Below are 26534 nucleotides of genomic sequence, written 5' to 3'. Positions count from 1 at the left end.
GTCAGAAGAGAGGACTCTTTGAGAATTCATTAAATGTAAACTACATAGGCTCAGAAGTTCTGACAGAACTGGCGAAACCAAATCCCAAGAAAAAAGGCTTTATTTAGGGCCATTTAAATAAATCCACAGTAAAAATTTGAGTTTCTGCCTTTTATCTGAGTGTTTTTCCTGACTTGCTCTTCAAAAAGAGATTTCCCCTTTTACAGCGACTCAGAGCTGAAGGCAAAAACCTGCACATACTAGCACATAGACATGTGCACCACACTCCCAACACACAGAGCAGATAAATCACCCCATACGTCAGACAGACTCTCCCCAATCCACATCCACCTGCAAAGTTAGATGCAGAAGCCCAGAGGCAGACATACCCATGGGGATGTAAGCTACATCCTTGTTCACCAGTTCCTTCTAGTCTCTCCTTTCCTTCCAGTGAAGTTCTAGTTCCTCAGGCCACCCACCTTTACCCCCAAGGTCGTCTTAGACCACACTGGCCTCACCTTTCCGGAGAAGACCTGAGGAAAACAGGTCAAAGCTGCAATGTGAGGGGCTGAGACGAGCGTGGGCTTCCAGCTCTCTCCACACCCCATCCCCTAAGCTATGCTGGAGGTGCAGAAAGGATGGGGCGGCTTCTTGGGTCTGAGTTCCAGGCCCTCTTCCCTAACCTCATCATGCACCCTGACAAAGCCGTTTGCATCCCCATTTTAAAAGTGGGGAGGCTGGGCCCTATGAGGGGAGGTGACCTGCCCAGGAACACAGAGAGGTAGCAGGGCCAGGGTTCACTCCCAAGGGGGGCCTATTGCCTGCACCTCTTGGAGCCACTGCTGCAGAATCTGACCTGGGGCAGATTATTCCACACTGGAGTAATCTAGAACTGTGTTTGTGAAAAGGTCAGAAGCCACAAAACTGAAGCTGACCCGAGGATGAAATAGGAGGGTCTGAAACAGCCCAGCAACATCCCTCCTTAGACTAGGGAGGGGCTGTGGAGAAAAATGAATGAGGAGGAGCCAGGGACAACCACAGACTGCAGGTCCATGAAGGCTGGAACTGCATTTCTCTCCCCAACAGTAAAGCCCTGCACACATACGTGTGGCCCTCATGAATCAAGGACACGGAGATGCAGACCCCAGCTCACACAGTGCATCAATGTATTCTCTATGCCTATTTCTAGTCCTATGACAGTGACAGCTAGGGACCGGCACAGGTTCACAAAGACTAACAAAATTGGGACAAAGTGGAGATCAGGGTTCCCATATGTGGCTTATCACCTTAAGGACGAAGCCTGAGAGCCAGGCCTCTGAGTGTCCCCACCGACGGGCCCCTGCCTGATGCTGCACCTGCTCCCTCATCCAGAAGATGAGGATAACTAAGAGCATACTTCACAGGGCTGGTGTTACTGTACAAATTCCCACACAGGAAATAGGTAAAATACCTACCAGCACGCAGCATTTGCTAGGCACTCGGTGGATGTCAGCTGTACCTGAACTCTGGGGCCATGGCTCTCACCTTCACCACCCCGCACACTCAAGGCAGGGGGTACAAATTATGATTCCCTTTCCTTGAAGTCTTCTGGTGGCCCTGCTTGCCCTCCATCTGCCTGGCTGGCTGCCCCTTCTGCACACACCTGTGTCCTACTGGAGCACAGCACTGTCCTCGGTGCCACAAAAACTATGTTCAAACATGTCACCTGCCCCCAAAGAGCTTACATGTAGAGACAAAGTTAAAACTGAAAAATGCAGAAAAGCCAAGATCATGGGGAAATTAAGTGATTTAATTTAAATTTTTTAAAAAAGATTTTATTTGTTTATTCTCATAGAGACACACAGAGAGAGAGAGACGGGGGGCGGGGGCAGAGACACAGGCAGAGGGAGAAGCAGGCTCCACACAGGGAGCCTGACATGGGACTCGATCCCGGGTCTCCAGGATCACGCCCTGGACTGAAGGTGGTGCTAAACTGCTGAGCCACCCAGGCTGCCCCCAAGTGATTTAACTTTAAATCCAAGTTTCAGACAACAGAAAGGTTCACACCACTATAGGCGACTATGAAGTAAACTGAACAATCACTGCTCTCGTGTTTCAGAGGAGAGAGCACCTCAGGCTGGGGGCAAGGGAAGGGTTGGAGGCGGCAGCACTATTTGAGCTGAGTCTGGAGAAACGTCCAGGATTAGGGGAGATGGAAAAGGGAGAGGCTGCCGGAAGTGGGGTGTGGACCAGGTTGAAAAGAGGCAGCACCCCCTCCACCCTGCTCTGGCACTGAGAGCTCCTGAAGACCGGGACTTGGGTCTTGCTCCCCTCTCCACCTCCACTGCAGGAACACAGTGGAGGCAGTTTGAGACATGAATGGGCAGAGAGATGGAGCCTGAGGGGGTAGGGGGGTGCGGGCGAGATGCTGAGCAGCCAGGGGAGCGCTCAGGGCTTTCTGTACCCCTTGCCCCTTCACTCACCTAGCCCCTTCTGCCCTGTGCTTTTCCATGTCCTACCCTCGAAAACAATAGCACCTTGCTCAATGCTGGTATTCTGTGACCCTCAGCAGATCTCACCTTCTCTGGGCCCTATTTAAAGGCCTGACACTACCCCTAAGGACACACTAAGGTCTAGGTGCATACCCTGGTGATGGGAAGGAGATAGAGCCTCAACCCTGGGTACATGTCCTCCTCTCTAAGCTTCTGGAAACATCCTAGGAAGAAAAAAAGCCCAGGCCAGAGCTGAGAGGTGGATGGATCTCTTCGGGTCATTTAGTTCCCTTTCTGAGCTGGCTCACTCTCCTCTCCTGGGAGTTCAGACAAGCCCAGTGGACTCTGTGGAATACCAGGCCCCTGCCCCAATGGTAAAGCACTGGACAGAAAATTAGGGCAGGGCTCTTTTGGGGGGACATCTCAGTGTGTTCAGGCCAGCAGATACTTCGTGAAGGACCTGTACGTAGCAAGGGTAGAGGTAATGCCACTGACATCTTACTCCAGAAGTCTGGAAGTCCCGCTGTCACCTATAGCTTGCTCCTAGGGCTGGAGATCACACTGTCCACCTCTCACTTCGGGCCTCCACAGCCTGTACCAGGCCTTCACCCAAGATGGCAAAGTCCTCCAGGATCGCTTCTACATTGGGCACCATCACCAGCTCCCCACCTCGAGACATCACCATGCGCCCCTTTGTGTTGGAGGCCTAGGGGAACCAGAGAGGAGTCACAAAGACACACCCAGAGACAATAAATGGGAGTGGGGTGGGGGGTGGGGGTGGAGAGGAACAGCAATAATGGAGAGAGACACACAACACACGTGCTTCGCATGTGACCTGTGGTCGCTTGGGGAGCATGCCACGTACAGACATACATGCCCACATGGAACCACATGTACACCCTCAGGAACACATGGGTTATCACCAGTCAGCACACCTTGAAGGGCTGGGGCTGGAAGCTGGTGGGCTTCCAGAGAACACCGATCACCTCTCCACCATGCTGGTCATAGAAGAAAAGGGCCAGGTCCCCAAAGGCCTCCTAGGAAAGGGCAGGACATAGATAAAACTACAGGTGGACACCTGAGAGCCCCCTCCATGGCCCCAGGTTCACCTGGATGTCCCCTCCCCCGGTTTAGTCAGCCCTTTAGGACCTACCCTGAGCTGTGCCAGATAGAGCTGAGGAGGATCATAGCCTAGCACAGGCATCAGGGAACAGGGCCCTGGCTCACTGAGCAGGCCACGGCAGAAGGAGGCAGCTGGTGAGTCCACGGCTTGGCGGTGCCGGGGGATGTGGCGGGGAGACAGGCGGATCAGCACATCATACATATCCAGGGGTGGCCGGAACACTGTCTGAGGAAGGGTAGGAAGGGGTCAGCAGCACCCACTGGGAGATGGACCACAAAGTCTCTACAAGCCCACTTTGGTTTTCTCCTTTCCTTTTTTCTGACCGCCCCCCAATTAAGAATCCAAATCTTCATCTGAAGATGGGAACAGAACCACAGCTGGGGTCAGCTTCAATCCATCAGGAGGAGCATAGGCTGGAAACATTAGGCCTGGATAGAGCCAGGCCCTGGTTTTCCTATAGGCTCCACCACTGTCAGGCACCATGGGCAGCTTCAATGCCTTTTCTGGATTCAGTCACAGCAAACGAGGAGACTGAGCATCCATGAGAGGCCCTACAGCTCCAGACTTCCAACGTTCAAAGGCAAGAATCCCCAGTTACCCATGGTCAGGGGCTTACCCGGATATCGCCAGGCCCCTGGGGATCCATTAGCTGCTTCTCTAGGACAGGCAAGGCCTCAGCTGCCAGGACCACAAGCTGCTGTAGGATCTGGGTGGGGGAGGGGAGTACACGTACATCAAATAGATCAGACTTAACAACAGGTCTCTTAGTTCAGGCTGGGCCTACTTTTTCCATGGGGGAAGAAAAACACAAATTTGGAGGTAGGAATAGGATTGAACCTGGGGTGAGGGTCCATCCTGTGTCCATACAGAGTTTTTACGATCCTGGGGGGTAACGATGACCATGACTGGGAGTTGTGTCCGAGCTGCCAGGAAGCCACTACGGATCTCCGCCTGCTCCTCCACTGTGAACAAGAGGGGGTCCTGGGTCAGCCTGCTCCTTTCCCCTGACATGCTCTGCTGCCCCAGGTCTTCTGGTGACCCATCACAGGGATTTTTCAATGGCCCTCCCGCAAGACACAAAGGCAATGAAAAGGACACCATGTTTGTCTCCATTGGGTAGGGCATTAAACTCTCAAGCTCAGCCCAGAGGCAGAATTTTCCACTGCCTGGCACCCCAGTCTAGTTTCCGGGCTTGCACAAGCTGAGGCCTGCCCTTGACCCCCTCCAACCCTATGCTCCCACACACCTGGGGAATTAGGAAGCTGACACCTTCCTCTCTGCCGGGACCAGGAGCTCCTCATGTTACAACTAGAAACCATCACCCCCACTCCCCAAGAGGTCGAGGCATCTTTCTCTAATCCGGGCCCTTCCCAGCTCCCCACAAGCCTTCTCACCTAGTGCTCAGGGTACCCTTCTACTCTCCTCCCCCCTTCACCACTCTCACTAGGTAGCCTGCTTACCACCTCCAGCCTGTTCTGTTTCTGATCATCGTACAAGCAAACTGTAGCTCTACAGTCTCAGAACTCCCTAAGGCCTCGAACTGGGTCTCTTCCTCCTAATAACTCCCCACCCCCAAGCCATCAGGGTCAGGCACACACACACAAACACTTCTCAGACTGACAAGGAAAACCCTGTGCACCCTACTCTGCCATCCACAAAGGGTCGTTCCTGCAGTAGTCTGTCTCCAGTCCTATCACTTACCAGTGAGCTCGTTGTTAAGGTTGACAATAAGAGGGTTGTTCCTCCAATCAAAGGTTGATATCAAAAAAAGGAACCGAAGGAAGCCCACCTGGGGGGAGCTAAGAAGGAAGAGTGAGCAGAGTCTGGGTCCAACCACCCATCCTAAGGCTTTCCTCATGGTCTAGACAGCCTAGACCCCTTGGCATGGATTAGGGAGACAAGGGGTGTCTTAGAACCTCTTTTGTCACTTGTTTCAGCTACCCTCCTCCATTTGGATTGAAGGTACAGCCTAAGGGATGAAAGGTGGCCCTAAGGGGAGCTTTCTGGCTAGGGAAAAGATGGAGGGAATCACCTGGGAGGGGTGAAGGGCTCAGGGTGCAGGAAAAGAGCAGCAACCACAAGGTCCAGGCTTTCATCACTGAGCCCCTCACCCAGAAGCTGGGCGCGCACCCATCGCTTGGCCAGCCGTGCCACACCTGAGAAGGCTGGGTGCTGCTGCTGGAGCCTGTAGAAGGGAAAGAGAGTAGTGACAATGAGACTCGGGCCATCAAGGCCCAAGAACCATATTTCAGCTTCACCACCACTATCTACTCAACCTTTACCTGAAATTACCCTCTGTGCTGATCCATGCTATGCAGAATCTCACATACCCCTAACTAATGCCAACAGGTTAGCCAGTGAAGTCGCAGGGTGAGGGTTCTAGAATTTGCCAGACTCCATAATTCATATCCCTATTATACTATCTGGCCTCCCAGAAAGGCAGGTGGCCAGGAAAGCAAAATGGGAGCAGGGAAGGATCCACAGGCAAAAGAACCTGTGCAGGCGGCCATACCCATGCAAGGCACTGGTGAGCAAGGGCAAATGCCTTGTGTCCCTCTCAAGGTGGATGGAGGCAGGTGTATCCCTCAATGAGATCATCCCCTCGGGGCTTCGCATTTCCCTCAGGATCTGGGGCTCCCGCTGATAGGCCACACGAATCCGGAACACGAACCCATCCTGTTGAAAGAAGTATGGGGTGGGAGATGCATGTCAGCCTGCAGCACCCTAACACCCTATCTCTTCCCTCTCCGGAGAATCCCTACCCTGCACCAGCCTAACCTTGAGGACATCAGTGTGTGTGGCCGTGGCACGACACCGCAGCCCATGCTGTTGCATGAGCAGCTCTGCTAGGCGCAGCTGGAAAGCAGCTCGGACCCGCCGTATGGCCTCAGCATCCTGTGGCCACTGACCACTGCCCTCCAGGTGACATACCACTAGAAAGAAAAGTAGGAGGTCTCGAGACTGTGACATGGAATGGGAAGGGTTCCTCTCATCCTTCCTAAGAGGCTCCTCACCGGTCATGGGCTCCACATAGGCTGGACAGGGCTTGTCGGGCCGGGGTAACAGCGAGGCCCGCTCTCGCAGGTGCTCATAGAAGGAGTAGGCTGGCCGGACTGGGGTTGGTGGGAACACCTATGGAAGCAGCAGGGCTAAGGAAGGGGCCTGGGACTGGGAGAGAGTGAACATATGAACTGGAAGGGGGAATAATGGTAGGTGGGGCAGAGGAAAGAGGTCACGAAAGGGCTCCCTGCCCTTCACACCTCACCTCAGTGTAGCGCAGCACCGGGTGAGCTCCCTGCACAGCAGACACAGTCAGTGGGAGACCTTCCAGCCCCCACAGGAGGCGGCTGAGGTCATCGTAACAACGTACTGCTGCTGCCAGAGCCTCCTCACCTGTGCTGGAGGTCTGAGAAGGAGAACATGGTCAGGGAGCCAGGATGCTATAGAACATCCCCCACACAAAACTACCACCACCACCTGGGACTGTGCCACAGCCCAGGCTGCATAGAGCCAGCACCCCCTCTGTTGGACACTATGGGAAGTGCAGTTGGGCTGAGGTTGCAACTCTCCACCCACATGCTAAGTTGCAACCCCTGGCTTGATCCCATCCCTGACACATGACCATTACCTCTTTTGGGCTTTGGATCAATGCGTCCAGAAGGCCCCCCACATAGTGGACACAGGTATCTGGGATGTTGGCATGGCTGGGAAAAGGGGTACAGCACAGACTCAGTGTGGGCTGAGCAGCTGCTGAGACATTAGCTGCTCAGCACAAAGCCTGGGCCAGACCCTCCTAAAAGGTTCCCCAGTCTGTTGCTGCTTCCCAGCATCCAGATGCTAACACTCACAGTGCCAAGAGGTGAGTGACCACCTGGTGGGGAATAAGGCGTTTCTGGGCCATAGAGGCTGCCTCCCAGACTACAGCTTCCCGAATGGCTCCGTCCTGGAAACGCCGAAGCTCTGAGCGAGATCCCCAGAACTGGCGGAAGTCAGCAGCCTGAACAAAGGCAATGGGTGGTAGGAGAAATCAGATTTTCTATCAGAAATCTCTGACAGGCTGCAATCCAAGTGGCATGGGAATTATCCATACCATTTCTGCCAGCACACAACAGACTCCCCGAAACAGGGCCAAGTCATCCCCCAAGACCCCAGGGCTTCTCACCTCAGGCTGGTTGGCCTCTGGACCCAGCTCAAGGACACTTGTCAGCCCCTCAGGCCGGAGGAGCAATCCCAGGGTCAAGGTCCCAGAGTCTCTGTGCTTTGGTGGATCTTGGCTGATGTCCCACTATAGGGTGCAAAAAGGCTGAGCTCAACCCAAGGATGCCCCAGCTTGGTCTGCAAACCACTTTCCAACTAGGTAGAAAGATCTAGCTACAGGAATGGGGTCTTTTATATCCCCTGGGACCCCAGATCTAGTCCCCCTTAAACCACAAATTCCCAGGGCATCTGGGAGTCTCAGTGGTTGAGTGTCTGCCTTAGGCTCAGGTTGTGATCTGGGGTCCTGAGATCTAGTCCTACATCAGGGAGCCTACTTCTCCCGCTATGTCTCTGTCTCTCTCTTTGTGTCTCTCATGAATAAAAAATAAAATCTTTAAAATAAATAAACAAACCCACAAACTCCCCATCCCACAGCACCTCACCTCTGAGACTGGGGGCCGAGAATGAGCCAGCAGGTGCAGGCGGGACCCCAGACCCTGCTCCAGGAGGGGGGTCAGTGCGCCCAAAGCAGCTGAAACATAGTCCCCACCAAGATCCTGCAGCTCTGGCCACAGCTTTAGCCGGTGACATGCTGCCTGCAGACGACTCAGTGGATGGAGACTAGAGGGGCACAAAGAGACAAAGAGACAGAATGAAGTATTGCTGACCCCAAATACCACCCCTCCCAAAACCAGGAAGATCTGAACACCTCCCTGAGCACCTCTACCCCATCAGTGTAGCCTTAGGGAAAAAGGACCCACTGACATAGCCTGCCTGCCCTAAACTTACTGCAAAACATGGTCAAAAGCCCGGATCATGGGTTTTGGAGTCATCAGCAGAAGCTGGAATCCGTCATCGGTTCTACTGTCCAGCAATGCCATAGACAGCCGTGCCTCATGCTGTACCTGCGGCCATGGGGTAAACAGGGAACTCACATGTGAGACTATCACAACTATACCCTCCCTTCATGGACCTGACGGCTCAGACCAAGAGACATGCCTAACCTAAGTTCTCTGGAGAGGAATTTCTGGGGCTCTGGTACTGGCAGAAGGGATGGAATCTGGATTGGGACATCAGGGGTACCCCGGAATGGGGGACAATCGGTACCTGGTGGTAAGTAGAGGCAGTAACATCAGCACAGAGATTGAGATAGCCTGAGGAATCCAGGAAGACAACAGGGAAGGCCTGGTGGAAGTCAGCCAGGGCCGGCTGGGAGGCAGAGAGAGAAGCCAGTCAGGACTGGGGACTTACCTTCAAGCCTCCTTGCCCAGACCCAGCCCTGCCCCACTCACCAAGGAGGGATCTGAGCTGAGACATAAGCTGATCCCGTTGACTGTTAAATCTGTGGTGGCTGAAGTGAGCCAGAGGTATGTCAGAAGGTGTCCTCCTTCCAGGGGATCCAGCCCTAATGACACTATCCCTCCGGTCAAGTGGCTGCAACTGCCTGCCTCTAGAATTCAATCTGCTCATCTGTCTCATGGCAAGAAACTGAATGATCCCTGATACGATGAGAGGATTCATAGGAAGAGTGAAACCCTTGACCTTTCCGAGTCCCACCACCTTACCCAGAAACTGCAAGGCACTCCTCAGGACCTGGTAGCCACTCATGGTGGTGTGGATCTTGCGTGTGGACACAAGGAAGGCAACCAGCATGGAGACAAGGAACCCACTGAACCCTCCTAGGCCCTGAAAAAAAAGATGCAGAGAGAGGCGTGAGCTCAGGGCCAGCCTGCTACTCAGTAAGGCAGGAAAGCTGGGCCACTTGCAACTCACCTTGTCCAGTTCCCGCTGCCGCAACCAGACCTTCAGAAGTGCCACACCATCCTTCAGCCCCAAGGCTGAGCCCAGCACTGTGGACAGCAGCTGCACATGGGACTCAAGGGTCATGTCCTGCAGGACCCATGTATTATAGTGGGGGGTGGGAGGCTCTGGGCTACCTGAGGGAGAGGAGAAGCCATGAGAGGAGAAATCCCCACAACATCCTTCCCTTCAGCTCCACCTGGATACCAGGGCCTGCTTACCATCCCCTGGGGGACTCTGCCCTCGGTACCAGGCAGAGCGCACATTGTTCTTAGATGGCAACAGGCGGCACGGGCGGAAGAAGTCAGGTGGAGGGCATGGATGCAGACGTACAGTGACCAGGCGCTCATCCTTCCCTGAGGGAGACAGAGAGTGATCAGATCTGCCATGTGGGCCCCTGTGGCACCCTCTTCCTACCTGAGGGCCCATGCCCTCCCACCTTAGATTCTGAGGTCCTTATACCTTCCCCCCAAAACTTGAGGCCCAAACTTCTCACCTTGGATTTGAGGCCTCCATATCTCCCCCACTAAATCTGTCATCCCATACTGTGCCTTCAGCCCAGTGTGTGCCTCTCACCACGTGGCCGAAGCAGCAGCGAGGGTTTCAAGTGACAGCCATTGGTGTAGGAGAAGTGAACACTGCCAAAGAGAGGGTCTTGGCCCAGGTGGTGAGCCAAGTGGGCCAGGTAGAGAGCACGCTTGCGGAAGTAACGCTGGTTCAACCCATCTTTGTCCTGTAGGATCTCCTGGAGAGAGTCAGGAGAAGGGGGAGATGACCAGTCCCGTCAGTACTATTATTAGATGGCTTGTGGGGCCAGGAGGAAGCCAAGGTGAATCACAGTTTAGAAACCTCAGGGATTTTTGCTGGCTGGAGTGTTTGAACCAGGACTAACAATATACTTAGTTCTCAGATGAGAAGGCAAAGTTCCAAAGGGTAGCAACTGACCCAAGGGCACATTTAAACTGCCCTCAAGAAGACAGCAGGGGTCTGCTCTCTTTTGATTTCCAGTTCAGATTTCAATCACCTGGCCAGTGGCAGGTGGGAAAGAAAGAGGGACCCAGGAATTTGTAGGTGGTAAAGGAGCAGGCCTCTCCATCCCCCAAATACTGGACCTTACCCTGGGCATGGTCACTGCCATGTCCACATTGATGTCCGGCCGGACACAGGTGCCCAGAAGGTAGCTGCCCACAACAGTGACCTGAGACGGAGGCAGGAAGCAAAAACAGCCCTTCACAGTATAGGGCACTTGGTGGAGGGGAACTCGAACCCCAGCTGGGAGCCAAGTCTGGTCAGTCAGCTGTGGGGAAAGACAGTGATACGTATTAATTTCATTGCCTTCCGGACACGTCCCCTTGATGTCTAGTAGACATATCACATTAAATGCATCAACACATTTGAAAACAAACTCCTCGTCCTTCTGTAAACATGTCCTCCCCATTAAGGAAACTTCATACTAGTTGTTCAAGCACAAAACATGTAAATCACTTGACTCATCTCTGTTGAGAATACCCATTTCACTGTCAAGAGCATCCAGGCACTGACCGCTTCTGTACTTCTCTATCCTAGTATGAGATGCCACCACTTTCCAGGGGATTACCACATAATAGGTTTCTAACTAATCTCCCGGATTTTACCTGTATTCTCCTCCATTCTACTTTCAACACAACAGTCTAAATGAACTTTTTAAAAATGAGGTGAGATCACACCACTGCGCTACCAAAAAATGTACACAGTCAGCGGTTTCTCATATCACCCAGAGCAAAGGCAAAGTCCCTGTTTCAGTGTACAAGGCCCTATGTGAAATGTCTCCTTCCTCCATTGCCTTTCTGAACTCGTCTCTTATTTTCCCTTCATTCAGTCCAAGCAACATATCAGGCTTACTCCTGCCTTTGAGCTTTTGTGGTGTTTATTTCCCCTTCCTGCCATGCTCTTCCTCCTTTAGATATCTATATGGCTGACTCATTTCCTTCAGATCTTCACACTAATGTCACTTCAATAAGGCCTATCTCAACCACCTTATTTAAATTTGCAAAGCAGGGATGCCTGAGTGGCTCAGCAGTTAAGTGTCTGCCTTTGGCTCGGGGCATGATCCTGGAATCCCGGGATCAAGTCCCACATAGGGCTCCCTGCATGGAGCCTGCTTCTCCTTCTGCCTATGTCTCTGCCTCTCTCTCTCTCTCTCTCATGAATAAATAAATAAAATATTTAAAATAAATAAATAAATTTGCAAACCACTCCCATCTTCCGATATCCCCACAATCCCCTCACCTCGCCCTACTTTCTCCTTTTCCTGTACTGCTTACTGTTTTCTAACATTGCTACACAGTTTACCTGTCACGTTTATCATCTACTATCCATAAGCCCAACACTAGAAAATAGACAGCTTGTGTTCACTGATGTGTCCTAAGAATGTAACTGCTACAAAGAACATAAGCTTTTGCTGAACAAATGCACAAGTGGTTGACTGTACTTCCAGTGGCAATGAAAATGAGCTCCCTAGCACCCCTCTGGCAAAGAGAAAAGCTGTTTCAGATGCCTACATGGAGGACCTCTCCTAGGCTTTCCAGTTCTTCTCACTGCCTGCTTTACCTCTCTCTTAGGAGTTGAGGGCACCCTGAGGACCCTCTGGTTGACCTCCCGTAGGAAAGCATCAATCCGCTCCTTCTTCTTCTCTGGCAGCCTCACTTCCTTTAGTAGCTCCTCTACCTGTAAGAAGAGACAGCAGAGAGTCCTTCAGCTTCAGGGTTCCAGGCCCACGCCTCTAATCAAAGCCCCAGCCACCCAATAGTACCTGTAAACGAAGCAAGCTGGAGTGGAATAGACTCTCAGTCTCCCGAAGACGATTCAGCTCCTCATTGGTAGGCTCCTTATACAGTTCTGCCTGGCTAAGCTTCACTGGCTGCAGGAGGCCCTCCACTGGAGACCCAGACAGGGTATGCTTCTTTGAGGACTCCTTCTTTCCCTCCTTGCCTGTGCCTTCCAGAGCTAGTTCCATTACCTGTGGCCAGTGAGGAGAGAAGCCACTGTGAGGTCACAGACATCAAACATCCACTGCCAGAAGTGCCACCATAATGGGATGTGGGCAAAAACTTCACAAGCTCCTGTTCATTCTTTTGAATGGGAGCCAGACTGTAAAACTTAGGATTATCATTACTTAGAAGAATGTTACTAAGCTCTAGGCTGAAATTCCTTGAATTGAGGGCTCCCTGTCTATGTGACAGCACAAGCATGGAGCTCTGCCTGGAGTTGACAGGGTTAGTAGTTGACTGAGTCCTGACCTAAACAATGCCTGAGCTTCTTGTATTTCCAGGTACCATGCATCAGGGAGCTTCCTCTTCTGCTAGATTAGTCCTGGGAACCTGCAAATGCCATCTCCACTCTTGCTCTATCCAAATCCTGCCAGGCTCTACCCCTGCCAGCAAGCCCTGACTATAGACTACATCAGTATAATGTTAAGTGGCCAAATGTTGGAAAGAGCTGGAATCTACTGCCTCTGTAAAATATACTCAGTATGTCATCCAATCCTCAGTAATCCTGGCAGAAAATGCACACTTGAAAGAAGTCTCCTGAGCTGGATTCCACAGTTAGTATGCATTTTTTTTTTTTTTTAAGATTTTATTTACTGGTTGCCTGGGTGGCTCAGTGGTTGAGCCTCTGCCTTCCGCCCAGTGGTGATCCTGGAGTCCCAGGATCGAGTCCCACATCGGCCTCCCTGTATGGAGCCCGCTTCTCCCTCTGCCTATGTCTCTGCCTCTCTCATGAATAAATAAATAAAATATTCATGAATAAATAAATTAAATATTCATGAGAGAGAGAGAGAGAGAGAGAGAGAGAGAGAGGCAGAGACAAAGGCAGAGGGAAAAGCAGGCTCCCCGCAGGGAGCCCGATGCGGGATCCCAGGATCACGATCTAGGCCAAAGGCAGAAACGCAATCACTGAGCCACTCAGATGCCCAGGATGCCTATTGTGTAAGCAGGCTTCACACCCTGGTCTGCAGGGTCTCAAACCTTCTCCCCTACAGCCCTGGGCCCCGCCCCCACTCCACGTTCCTACACGGGGAGAGTCTCACTGAAGGATCCCAGAAGCACCACCATGTGCCCTCTGTTAGAGCAGCGAGCACAGAAGTGGGCTCAAGGGATTAGAAGGTCTCGCAGAATGACGAGGAGAAGGACCTGGTTAGGAAAATGATCCACGCCGCGGGGGTCTCTTCAACTTCCAGGTGAGAGCTCTCGAAGGAAAAGGCTCAAGAAGCTTTACCGCTTCTATCCAAATAACGCAAGTTCCCATCCCCCCCGACTGTCTCGGTGCCCCAGACTGGAAATGTGGGGGAATAAGACTCCTCCAGGACGGACTGCCTCGGCGCCCCTGGCCGGCGAGCTGCCAGGCTCTGCCAGCTCGGGCAGGTAGAAAGCACTCCTTCCTGCCGGAGGGCTCACCCACCTCTGGCTCCCCAGCAACTCCGCGATCCTGGGCTCCCGCAGGCGCTGGCCCCATAACTCCGGGCCCAGGTCTTGCTCCAGTACTTCGGGTAGGAAGCCCACGTGCTCGGCACAACTTCTTCCCACGTCGGCAGAAGTGCGGAAGCCCTCCGCACAATTACCGAAGCCTGGCAGCGGAACCGCAGACGACTTGCGAGAAAGTTGCCGCAGCCCCGCGGTAAACTCCCCGCGCCGCGTGGGGACAAGCCTCGTGCCGCAGGACTCCGCCCCGCTCCGGAACCATTGGGTGAGCGCTCGAAGGGCCGCTCGCCATTGGTACCTGTCACTCTCCAGGCCCGCCCACCGAGGGGGAGGAGCCAAGCCGGCTTCTCCCATTTACGGTCTCTTTGCGACGCCAGACCGGAAGCCTGCCTGTAGCTTAGCGGTCGCTTTCTTTCCCTCACTTCCGCAGCTTGCGTCGAAAGGGGAAGGGCGGGGCTAGCTTGGGCGCTCGGGGCTGTTGGTTCACGCCGCCGATTCCTGTCCGTCTCATCCACCACGTCTTACCCAATCACCAGCTTCGTCAGTTCTGCCTTCAAAATATATTTTAAATTCATTCATTCTCTTCTGTCTTTAGTACCAAATTTAGTTCAAGTCAAATCGCCTTGTGCCTCGATTATAAGAGCTTCTCCAGTTTATTTTTAAGTTTTCCAAAACTACCAAAACAGTGTAATAATATAGTGAACATATATCCTTCAGGTACCCATCCTTAGTGTTTGTTTTGTCAAATTTGTCTTGTCTTTAGGTATTTATAAACTCTTCTGCAGAACCACTTGAGAATTCCTTCGCCCACATCCCTGAGTACTTCGGCATATATGTACTAAGGAGAAGGACTAATTAGAATCCACTTATAAAATCATAGTCCGTTTATCAAATTTAACTTTGATTCAATACTATTCAAATTTTGCTGATTATCCCAATAATATCCTTTACATGGTAGCATTTTATTTCTTGATGCAAGAGCATGCATCAATTTAGTTGTCATGTTTCTTTTCTCTATCTTAATCTAAGAACATTTGGGGAACTCTCCCTTTTTTGGTCTTCTATAACAACATGTTTGAAGTATAGGACAATCTCATTCAATAGCTTTTTTGTACAATATACATATACACATATGTGTACATATGTGTGTAATTGCAGAATGCATAACATGCATATATAAAATTACATGTATATGTATATAGAATTATAGGTATGCATATAATTATGCAAATGTGTGATTGTGTATACGTATAATTATATATATATACATACACGAAAATTACATAAGGGTACAGCTTGAATATTCATAAACCAAATATACCCATGTAACCAGCTCCCAGAAAAGAAACAGAAGATTTCTTGAAACTTTAGAATTTCTCTTCATTTTGCCATCTAATCATTATGCTCCAACAGTACCTACTATCCTGACTTGTATGTGCACAGATTAATTCATGCAATACCTTTAAAAAATTTTTTTAATTTTTATTTATTTATGATAGTCACAGAGAGAGAGAGGCAGAGACACAGGCAGAGGGAGAAGCAGGCTCCATGCACTGGGAGCCCGACGTGGGATTCGATCCCGGGTCTCCAGGATCGCGCCCTGGGCCAAAGGCAGGCGCCAAACTGCTGCGCCACCCAGGGATCCCTATGCAATACCTTTTAAAGGAATTTTTCACAAGGGTGGTCTTGTCCTTTGATCCCTTTCCACGTGGTTGCCAGAATTTAAAAAATAAAATAAAATAAAATAAGGGCAGCCTGGGTGGCTCAGTGATTTGGTGCCACCTTTGGCCCAGGGCCTGATCCTGGAGACCTGGGATCCAGTCCCACGTCAGGCTCCCTACATGGAGCCTGCTTCTCCCTCTGTGTCTCTGCCTATCTGTGTGTGTGTGTGTGTGTGTGTGTGTGTGTGTGTGTGTGTGTGTGTCTCATGAATAAATAAATAAAATCTTTTAAAAAAACGATCCCAGGGTCTTGGAATTGAGCCCAGCATCAAGCTTCCTGCTCAGCAGGGAAGTCTGCTTCTCCTTCTCCCTCTGTGCATTCTCTCTCTCTTTCTCCTTTTCTCTCTCATTCCTCCTCAAGTAAGTAAATAAAATCATTTTTTTAAAAAAGAAATATAAACTGGATCTAAGCTGTTTGCTCTGTCTAGAATGCTTTTTCATGACTTTTTCTCTTTTTCATCCTTCAGTTCTCAGGATAAGTATCACCTGTGTAGTTAGGCTTTCCCTGATCCTCTAAACTGAAATATATTTTCCCTTATCATTCCATTTATTTCCTTTTTTAAAAAATAAGCTTTGATTGTTTATCAATTATCTTTTTTTCCTTGACTGTAAATCCATGAAAACAAGGACCAGGTCTACATAGCCAATGCCTAGCACACTGTACATACTCAATAAATGCTTACTGAATGAATAAAAGAATGAATGAAGCCAATGTCAACCTTCCAGCCTTGTGTCTTACCATTGTTTCTGTCAAACTTTATGCCCTCGCTATATTGAAGTACTTAGATTTTCTCTACTATCTTGCTTTTATGTCCTGGGCCTTTGAACTTGCTGCCCTTTTTGCTCAGTGTTTTGATTTTTCCCCCAGCTTTATTGAGATATAATTATTGTATAACCTTAAGTTTAAGGTATACAATGTGATAATTTGTTACATGTATATGTTGCAAAATGATTACTACAATAAGGTTAGTTAACACATTTAACACATCCTTCACTTCACATAATTACCATATGTTGTTATTGTTATGGTAAGAACATTTAAGATCTATTCTCTTAGCACCTTTTTTTTTTTAAAGATTTTTATTTATTTATTCATGAGAGACACAGAGACACAGGCAGAGGAAGAAGCAGGCCCTATGCAGGGAGCCTGATGTGGGACTCGATCCCGGGGACTCCAGGATCATGCCCTGGGCGGAAGGCAGATGCTAAACTGCTGAGCCACCCAGGTGTCCTTCAATACAGTATTGTTAACTATAGTCACTGTGCTGTACATTAGATCCCCAGAAACTTATTTCTCTTATAACTGGAAGTTTGTATCCTTTAACCAATATCTCCTCATTTCCCCTACTATCACCTGGCAACCACAATCTACTCTGTTTCTATAAGTTTGGCTTTTTTATTTTTTTTTAAGATTTTATTTATTTATTCATGAGAGAGAGATACACAGAGAGAGACAACCACAATTCACTCTGTTTCTATAAGTTTGGCTTTTTAATTTTTTTAAATATTTTATTTATTTATTCATGAGACACACACACACACACACACACACACACAGAGGTAGAGACACAGGCAGAGGGAGAAGCAGGCTCCATGCAGTGAGCCCGATGTGGGACTCGATACTGGGACTCTGGGATCACACCGTGAGCCGAATGCAGACGCCCGACTGCAGAGCCACCCAGGCGTCCCAAGTTTGGCTTTTTTAGATTCCACATATAAGTAAGATGACTCAGCATTTGTCTTTCTCTGACTTATTGCACTTAGCTTAATGCTGTCAATGTTCATCAATATTGTCACAAATGGCATGATTTCCTTCTTCATGGCTGGAGAATGTTTTGTTAAACAAGATTTCCTAGAGGAGATGGATTTGTGCTAAGTCTTGAAGTATAATTTGACTTTGAATTGACGGAGAAGAGGAAGCAGCACTGTTGAAGTATGATCAAGCACTGAAGATTAGAGAGATAAGTCAACCACTCATTCCATACTGAGTGACACTTAAGAAATGGCAAGCACTATGCTCAGTGTCAAGAATAGAGAGATAAATAGGACATGATGATAGGGCGCCTGGGTGACTCAGTGGTTGAGCATCTGCCTTTGGCTTGGGGTGTCGTCCCTGGGTCCTGGGATCGAGTCCCACATCGGGCTCCCTGCATGGAGCCTGCTTCTCCCTCTGCCTAGGTCTCTGCCTCTCCCTGTGTCTCTCATGAATGGATAAATAAAATCTTTAAAAAAAGAAAAAAAAGGGATCCCTGGGTGGTGCAGCGGTTTAGCGCCTGCCTTTGGCCCAGGGCGCGATCCTGGAGACCCGGGATCGAATTCCACGTCGGGCTCCCGGTGCATGGAGCCTGCTTCTCCCTCTGCCTGTGTCTCTGCCCCTCTCTCTCTCACTGTGTGCCTATCATAAATAAAAAAAATAAATAAAAATAAAAAAAATTAAAAAAGAAAAAAAAGACATGATGATCACAAGCCAGAAATCAGGAATTGTGTTCTTGCCCTCACGTTTTACAGGCTGGCCCTCTATGCAATTAAAAAAAAAAAAATGCAGCTTTTGACTTTTATTCAGGAGACCAGCTGGGTTGCCCCGGGATCCGGTTGCCAACCCTGGGGCCAAGCAAGGCTGGAAACCCACATCTGGCCTCATTTCACCCTGAGCTGCAGCCTCAACTCCAGGAACCTGCTTGCCACCACTGCAAGTGCAGGTAGAGGGAGCCCGGTGAGAACTGGATGTTGCTATTGACTCATTTAAAAAAAAAGAAAGAAAAAACAAACAAACAAACAAAAAAATAACAAAACCAACCAACCAACCAAACTCATTCTATTGATTTTGGGTTTTTTTCTTAAACAAAAAAATCAAAATACACTAAGATTCCGTGCTCCCCATGACCAGTGGACCTGGTGGGGGGCAGCATGACCCCCCCCTCCTACAACCACATAATTTCTGTATAACCCACCATCTGGGGCAGAGGATGGGCACATGGAGGCCATTGGCCCTTGTATTCATTTAAATGTAATCTCACAAAGGTTTATTCTGTCCTTGTTCTACCTTCATTTAAAATTTGCCTTTACCCCTGGTGTACCTGGTTGCTCAGTCGGTAGAGCTGGCAACTTTTGATCTCGGAGGTTGTGAGTTTGAGCCAACGTTGGGTGTAGAGATTACTTAAAAATAAAATCTTAAGGGACACATAGGTGGCTCAGTCAGTTAAGTATCTGACTGTTGATTTTCGCTCAGGTCATGATCTCACGGTTGCGAGATCAAGCCTTGTTATGGGCTCCGTGGTGAGCGTGAAGCCTGCTTAAAATTCTCTCTCTCCCTCTGCCCCACTCCCCTTTCTAAAATAAATAAAATAAAGTCTTTTTTAAAATTGCATTCATTGGGCAGCCCGGGTGGCTCAGAGGTTTAGCACCACCTTCGGCCCAGGGTGTGACCCTGGAGACCCGGGATCCAGTCCCACATCGGGCTCCCTGCATAGAACGTGTTTCTCCCTCTGCCTGTGTCTCTGCCTCTCTCAATCCGTGTTTCTCATGAATAAATAAATAAAATATTTTTTATAAATAAAATATTTTTTAAAAAATTGCATTCATCCCCCCCAAAAAAGAATAGTAAAAAGTAAAATTGCATTCACCCCAACATTTTCAGTTTTAGGCCCTACTTTAATCATCTTCATTAGTATTCACCAAAACTTGCAATGATATTATTTATCTAGTAATTACTTGTTTTTGTGTGATTAAGTCTCAGCAACTAGAATGTAAGCTCCTTGAAGGCATAATTAAATAATTTCCAACTTGTTCACTACTGTATCCTTGGTATTTAGCATAGGGCCGGTCACCTAGCAGGCACTCAAAAAATATTTGTTGAGTGAATGAATGGCTCTTTCTTAAGAGCACCTGAGAGGCTGGGAGAAAGATGTAAACAAATAATTGCAATATAGCATGGAGGTGATATGATATGCATGGATTGCTATGGGCATATTAGCTTAGGAATATTACAGTACTTTGGTTAAGAACAGTCACACTTCGGGCATTAAAGAGGACACGTGGAAGACCTGGGTGGCTCAGTGGTTGGGTGCCTGCTTGCCTTTGGCTTGGAGTGTGATCTTGGAGTCCAGGGATCAAGTCCCCCATATCAGGCTTCCTGCATGGAGCCTACTTCTCTTTCTGCCTATGTCTCTGCCTCACTCTCTGTCTCTCATGAATAAGTAAATAAAATCTTTTTAAAGAAAAGAGGACATGGGATGTGATGAGCACTGGGTGTTATAATATATGATGGCAAAGAATTTAAATTAAAAAACAATTAATTAAAGAAAAGAATCATGGAAGGATAACTGGGTAAGAAATCCAATAACCTGACTTTTGTATGTGGCCCTTCCCTTTATGCTCTGGCTCTTAGCTTCCTTAAATAAAATATAAGGATGATAGATAAAATAATTTTATTTTATTTTTTTAAAATATTTTATTTATTTATTCATGAGAGACACAGAGAGAAAGGCAGAGACACAGGCAGAGAGAGGAGAAGCAGGCTCCCTGCAGGGAGCCCGATGTGGGACTCGATCCCAGGACCCTAGGATCATGCCCTGGGCCAAAGGCAGACGTTCAACCACTGAACCACCCAGGCATCCCAATAATTTTAAAGAGTTTGTGCAGTTCTGGCATTTTATTCATGAAATGTTGATTCTGATTCTTTCCTTTAGGAAGTCTCATGGGAAAATTAGGTTCCAAAATGATGGAAAATACTAGCTGAGTGTACTTGGAAGCCAAAGAGGGTATCTTTTTTTCTCTCCATCATGAAAATCCTCCTCTTGCAATTCATCCCTCCTTGTGTGTGATAGTGACAGAGACCTGCCCCTGCTGAGCTTGTATCAGATAACTGAAGTTTCTTTATACCTCTTCCCTCCCTAATAAATAAACTTCTGAAATCCTGGAAAAAAAGAAAAGAGCAGTTACACTTAGGTGGGATGGCCAAGGTTCAACTCCGGGTTCTACCATTTACCTACTGCATAACCTTGATAACCTTCTTAACCTTTCTAAATCTTATTATACCCAGGAAAACAGATGTTCTAGTATGGATGTCATGGATTTTTTTGAGAATTAAACAGGATACTGCTTGTAAAGAGCCTGTCACATACTGATGCACAGCAAATGTCAGCTATTATTGAGAAAGATTGGGCAGCCTGGGTGGCTCAGCAGTTTAGTGCTGCCTTCCGCCCAGGCCATGATCCTGGAGTCCACAGGATCGAGTCCCACGTCGGACTCCCTGCATGGAGCCTGCTTCTCCCTCTGCCTGCGTCTCTGCCTCTCCCTCTCTGTTTCTCATGAAACATAATTTCATAAATAAATTAAATCTTTAAAAAAGAGAGAGAGAGAAAGATTGTGGCTCCTTAAGAGCACTATTTGACTTCCATGTGTTAACATACATAGAATGAAAAAAAATATTTGTCTCCTAAAAAAAAAGGCATTATATAAGGTCAGAATTAACCACTCTAAAGCAAATACCCCTACCTCTCATTTATCTTTCAAGATTTCCATATCATTTCTCTTTGGAAGAAAGAATTCTTCAAGAGAGCCCTCTCTTGAAGAGCACCAGGTGATGCCATACAGACTGAAGGCGGGTGTCCCGTTTTCTTTACCACCAGAGGGCACCAATCAGTCAAATCATTGACCTGTCATTATAAAACACTATGAGAAAACTCTAGGAAGCTGTTTCTGCCACTCATTCTTCTGACAAATATATTTTGAATACCTATAACGTGCCAAACATTGTAGTAGCTTGTATATAAAAAAAAGAGCTTGTATAAACAAGACCTGCCAACCTTATGGAATTTATAATCTTGAGCACCTACTATGTGTTGGAGAGGTTCTATTAGACATGGGGGTGGAGGGTGAGGTTCAACTTGTTGTTGTTGTTACTGATTGTTTTCCTGCTCTTGGCTGTAAGCCCATGAGAACAATTACTTAGTGTCTACTTTGTGTCAAACAATGTACTGGTTGCTGTGGATCCAGGCATGAATAAGACACAGTTGCACTGTACTAACAAACCATGTCTTACCTGCTAGGATGAAAAGGCATGAGACATTAGATTCTAGAGTTCCTCTAAGGTGAGAATGAAGAACCTTAAGTACACATCTTATTAACTAACACATTAGTAGGCTATGAGCCTTCTAGACGGGTATATGTTTATTAGCCATCCACCTTAGGGCCATGGTCATTGCAGATATTTACTATGAATTTGTGAGTTTTATTTGAACTCAGGGAGCAGCTTCTGGTCTAGCTGACAGGTACCTGTTCCAGTGGATTAGGCTAAGAATTTACCATCTTCTGGGTCAGGGCGGGACTGTGATGAGTTTATGAGGGTGAAATGCTTTGAAGATGAACTTTCTGCCTATTTGTCTACTCACATCCTTGTTATTAAAGGTGTCAACATCATCTCCCACATTTCCAGGTCAGCAATCTTCTTGTCCCTAAATTGAATGGTGGAGGAAGGGAAGTCAGAACCATAGAGGGGGTGGTAGTCAGAATATACCTATGCCTTAATTTTTTTTTCTTTCTTTAAAGTTCCTATTTATGGATCATTTATCATGTGCTAGTCATTGTGTCAAATGCTGTAAACAGATGATCTCATTTAATATTTACAATAGTTTAAGTTGGGTATAATTAACCCTTTGTTACAGAAGCTGATGAATAAAGAATGGATAATATAAGTGGTAGAGCCAGGGTTGGAACTTAGACTCTTTTTGATCTCAAAATTCTAAATGTGTGGAACTCTCATAGTATCCTGACTTTACTAGGAATTGTTTCAGCAGTTATCATAGGACATGCCTTCCCAAGAGAACGAACGGGCTATCCTAAAATCATGAGGATTTAAGACTGTCTCCGTATCTCACTTAAGTTATGATTATCTTAAAAGTCCCTCAGTTCCTAGTTGGACCATCTAGCTGAAAGGATCTATAGGGGGTCAAAGTTCAATCACAATATTTTCCTTTTTTTTTCCTTTTAAGATTTTATTTTTAAGTAATCGCTACAACAAGGCGGGTCTTGAACTCACAATTCCGAGATCAAGGGTCACATGCTCCACCAAGTGAGCCAGCCAGGTACCTACCCCCCCCCCCATAGTACTTCATTTTACAAATAACTGAGGGATAGCTAGAGCACTTGCCCCACATCACAGAGAAGCGTCAGAAACCCAGGTTTAGTCTCCATTATTACTTCTCTATTTCCCGCAACTTCCTTTCCGTAGTCATGAAGAGAAGCAGCAGCGGCCTATCTGCCTTCCCCATTTCTCGGATGGGAATCGGCTCCCCCACCCCATCCCACCCCCCACCCCCCATCCCCCACCCCCCCTGGGTGACACACTGCCCTCCAAGGACACATGGGCTTGATATGTAAACAAGATATGTCGGGACACTTGTCCCCACCGAGAAGACTTCCAAGCTCAGCGTATTCTTGTCAAGGACCTATTAAGTGCAGGGACGGGGCAAGGACTTTGTGTCACGGGGAGAGGCCTGCAGAGGACCAGGGTTCGACGGCGGATGGCTGCGGAAGCCTGTGGCTACCTACACATTGGGAGAGGAAAAGGGAAGGCGCTGACAGCTCTAGGGCCAGTGTTCCCTCTCCCCGGAGCTCCCTAGGAACCGCGGCGCCCAGCGGCACAACTGTCATTTTGGGGCCAAGGGCATCCCCCGCGACTACCCTCGGCCCTCACAGCAGCTTGGCCCTTTAAGGGCGGGGGACACGCGTCGGCGTCACAAAGCGCCGCCACCGCGCCGGGCGGCGGGGAGGAGGCGGGGAAGTGAGAGGAGGAGGGCGGGGGAGGGAGCGGAGGGAGAGGAGGGCGGCGGAGGGAGGGGCGTGCGCACGCGCGTCTGGCCGCCCGCCTCCGAGAGCCGCCCTCCCTCCCGGCGCGCGCCCCTCCTCCCGCTCTCCCTCCCTCCTTCTTCTTGGCTCCGTCGCTCCCGCGGCGCGAGGCGCTCTCGCTCTTCTCCTCCTCCTCCGTCGTCGCCCCTCCCCCCGCGCAGCCGTCGCCGCCGCCGCCGCCGCCGCCGCCGCCGCCGTCGCCGCTGCGAGACCCCAGCGCGCCGCGCTCCCCCCGCCCTCCGGCCCCGCGCGCCCTTCGGCCCCGGCAGCCCCTGAGGAGAACGAGAGGGCGAGCGAGCGCGGCGCTCCCGGGCCGGCTCGGCCCCCTCCCCTCACCATCGCCGGCCCTTCGCCGCTCTCCTCCGCTTCCACCCCCTCTCCCCCCCCCCCAGCCAAGTTGAGGCCCCCTCCGGGGGGGGGAGGCCCGGGACCGGGAGCGAATTCCCCTAACTCCCTCAGCCCCTCCCCCCACCTGGCCCGAGTGTGAGGAAAAAGGCCCGGCCCGCGTCGTGTGTGAGGAGGACCCGGGCCGGCCCACGGGCCGTCTGGGGCCTGGTCCGGCCCGCGGGGTGTGTGAAGACAGGGGCCCGGTGCGGCCCGGCGGAGGGCGAGCGCAGGGGAGGGGCCTCGTCCGGCCCGGCCGGTGCGAGAGGACTGGGGCTCCGGCCCGGCGCCGCCGCGATGGCCCAGCAGCAGATGACCAGCTCGCAGAAGGCCCTGATGCTCGAGCTGAAATCCCTGCAGGAGGAGCCGGTGGAGGGCTTCCGGATCACCCTGGTGGATGAGTCCGACCTCTACAACTGGGAGGTTGCCATCTTCGGACCCCCCAACACCCTCTACGAAGGCGGCTACTTCAAGGTACCCCTGCCCCCTCCCAGACCATGCTTCCCCAGGCGGAGGCCTCCGCTCCCCGCCGCTTCCTGGGCCAAGAGTGAGCGCGAGTGTGTATAGGGGGCTCCTCACCTCGGCAGCCCCCTCCCCCCATCCGTGGAAGCAGGAAGGCCTTGCTCACCAAGTGCCTTTTCTTTGTCATGGGGGCGGGGGCTGGAGGCCAGACTGCACCGGGAAATAGGAAAGCGTCTCTGGCTAGGGTAGTGGCTACCGGAGGAGGAGGGCTGTCTTTGTTTTGTTTCCCCAGCTGAGGGTGTGTGGGAAAGAAAGGTGGTCTTTCCCCTCTCGTATGCCCATCAGAACCGTCACCGCGCCGGCTGGAACTGCCCCAGAGGGCAGAGTGACCTGCACTTATTGGATTGAACCTTTCTTTTTTGGGGGGGTGAGGGTGGGGGAAGGGTATTAACCTGTCATTCCAAAGGCTATCTAGTGACCTGACACTTTGAGGCTGTGATGGGCTTCTTGCGTGGTGGTAGTTCCAACTTCGCATTCCAGTGGGCGGTAATGAATAGGACCCTAGGGGTGGTAAACAAGGATGCCTGCGTTTTCATCCCATTATCTACTTGAGGGAACGCTAATTTAGCCTCCTTTCTGTTCTCTTTCTCTGTTTACTTCAGTGGTATTTCAAAATGCCCTTTGTCCTCACCCTGCCACCAACTTTACTGGCTCCCCCCCCCCCCCCATGTAGAAATATCTGCAGACCGTGGAACGTGTTCTGTAGGGAGGTTGCTAGTTTCCCACCTCAGGGAGACAGAATCGAAACGTTTTATTCAGGTGGTTAGCTCTAGCAAATGGGGTGGTCTCACAGATGAAAAGTATCATCTGAGGTGAGTTGGTTTCACTGAGAAGGACTGATCCTTAGTCCCCCTCCTGATTTTGGAACAGTGATTGTTGTTCCTGAATGCAGTGGTTTTCTTTTTTTTTTTTCCCCTCCCCCCCCCCCTTTTTTAATTCTAAGATAACTTGGCAATATTGAGTTTGTTTTTGTTTTTACTTCACCAATTTTGTAGGGACAAGTCATAGATTGATGGTAGAATGCTTTAAGTGGTGGAGGCAGAGACAGGAAATAAGTGCTAGGGAATCCAATTAATTTTATTTCCAAAATTAAGTAAAATAGAGCAGTGAGTCAATCTTTGTTTTGAAGGGAGGGGCTATCTTGGCATAAGTTTTAAATGAATATCTTAGTCACGTAGTCATGATGTACATTTTTAGGAACTACCCAATTACTTTTTTCTATCCTTCTAAAGGTAGAGAACCTTCAGTGTCAGCTTTGAAATTGGGTCAACTTTGTAAAAATGTGAAGAATTGACCGGGGCGGGGGGGTGATGTTTAATAGTCACACTTGTGATAGTCTGTGAATACCTAGTAAAAGCACGTTTTTAGAATATTGTGTAAGAGCAGTACTTTTACTAACTATGTGCTTAATCTCTTGTCACCATACACTATACCTTTTAGATGCAGCTACTAAGGCAAAGTTATTAGTGACAAAGTGAAGAAGATATTAATGTGTCTACTGGCTAACTTTAGTGACAAAGTTTAATTCCCGTAAAGTATTAGTTGGGAAAATTAATAGTCAAGGTGAATGGGTACTAATTAGAATACTTCCACCTCAGTGTTTTTTAAAAAAAAGCAGTGTCAAAGGAATTAATAGTTGCAAATTGTAATATTTTTGCTTAAGTAGCAGGAAAAGGGTTGTGGAGAATCCTCTGTGTTTGAAATAAGTACTATGGGAAGAGGATTCCCTACTCTGGCAAACATTGATTTCAGTTAAATATTTTGTAATTTCTGTTGTATTAAGAAAAAATGGTTGAATTTCAATGTATATTTTAGATTTCTTAATCTTTTTACCTTTAATTGTGACATTTAAAAATGTATGAAAATTCTTAGGATTTAGTGTTGTATGAAAATTCTGTCATTTTGTTTTATTCCTTGTTGTATGGCTTTTTATCCCAAAAGTTTTTTGTTAGAAAAAGGCAAATTTATGGTCATGAGTAGTTAACACTGGTGGTAGGTCTAAAACCATTGTTTTTTTTATTTCACTGCT

At 49.1% G+C, this 26534-nt stretch overlaps 2 protein-coding genes across 2 annotated transcripts in view; one reads left to right on the top strand and one right to left on the bottom strand.

Moving 5' to 3' along the window:
- Nucleotides 1-1747: 1747 nt before the first annotated feature.
- On the bottom strand, nt 1748-14265 carry NOL6 (nucleolar protein 6). Its single transcript, XM_055302681.1, has 26 exons — nt 14011-14265; nt 12362-12568; nt 12160-12276; nt 10688-10867; nt 10147-10315; nt 9792-9926; nt 9544-9707; nt 9336-9456; nt 9063-9121; nt 8878-8979; nt 8560-8675; nt 8214-8391; nt 7736-7858; nt 7422-7570; nt 7202-7277; nt 6839-6979; nt 6588-6705; nt 6352-6506; nt 6086-6249; nt 5606-5758; nt 5275-5372; nt 4411-4535; nt 4190-4279; nt 3604-3798; nt 3386-3487; nt 1748-3156 (listed from the first exon to the last, which is right to left on the bottom strand). The coding sequence occupies exons 1-26, from the start codon at nt 14062-14064 to the stop codon at nt 3007-3009; spliced, it is 3441 nt and encodes a 1146-aa protein (XP_055158656.1). The 5' UTR covers nt 14065-14265; the 3' UTR covers nt 1748-3006.
- A 9708-nt stretch (nt 14266-23973) lies between these two features.
- Nucleotides 23974-26534, top strand: part of UBE2R2 (ubiquitin conjugating enzyme E2 R2) — a 115328-nt gene continuing 112767 nt past the window's right edge. The window contains exon 1 of the mRNA XM_055302450.1: nt 23974-24457. Coding sequence (XP_055158425.1) covers nt 24281-24457 — 177 coding nt within the window. The 5' untranslated portion in view covers nt 23974-24280. The remainder of the gene's footprint in view (nt 24458-26534) is intronic.

The sequence above is a fragment of the Nyctereutes procyonoides genome, unplaced genomic scaffold (assembly GCF_905146905.1).
Source record: "Nyctereutes procyonoides isolate TBG_1078 unplaced genomic scaffold, NYPRO_anot_genome, whole genome shotgun sequence".
NCBI classification, from domain to species: Eukaryota; Metazoa; Chordata; class Mammalia; order Carnivora; family Canidae; genus Nyctereutes; species Nyctereutes procyonoides.
Note: the sequence above shows the minus strand (reverse complement) of the source record. Positions and strands in the feature narration are given on the sequence as shown.

What these genes read in the sequence shown, in the direction of transcription:
- NOL6 (XM_055302681.1), bottom strand. Translation starts at nt 14,064, where the DNA reads ATGGGGCCAGCGCCTGCGGGAGCCCAGGATCGCGGAGTTGCTGGGGAG. An exon ending in GAGCCCTTCACCCCTCCCAG is followed by an intron (nt 5,373 to 5,605) that starts GTGATTCCCTCC and finishes CTTCCTTCTTAG; the next exon opens with CTCCCCCCAGGTGGGCTTCC. An exon ending in CCTTAACAACGAGCTCACTG is followed by an intron (nt 4,536 to 5,274) that starts GTAAGTGATAGG and finishes TCTTGTTCACAG; the next exon opens with TGGAGGAGCAGGCGGAGATC.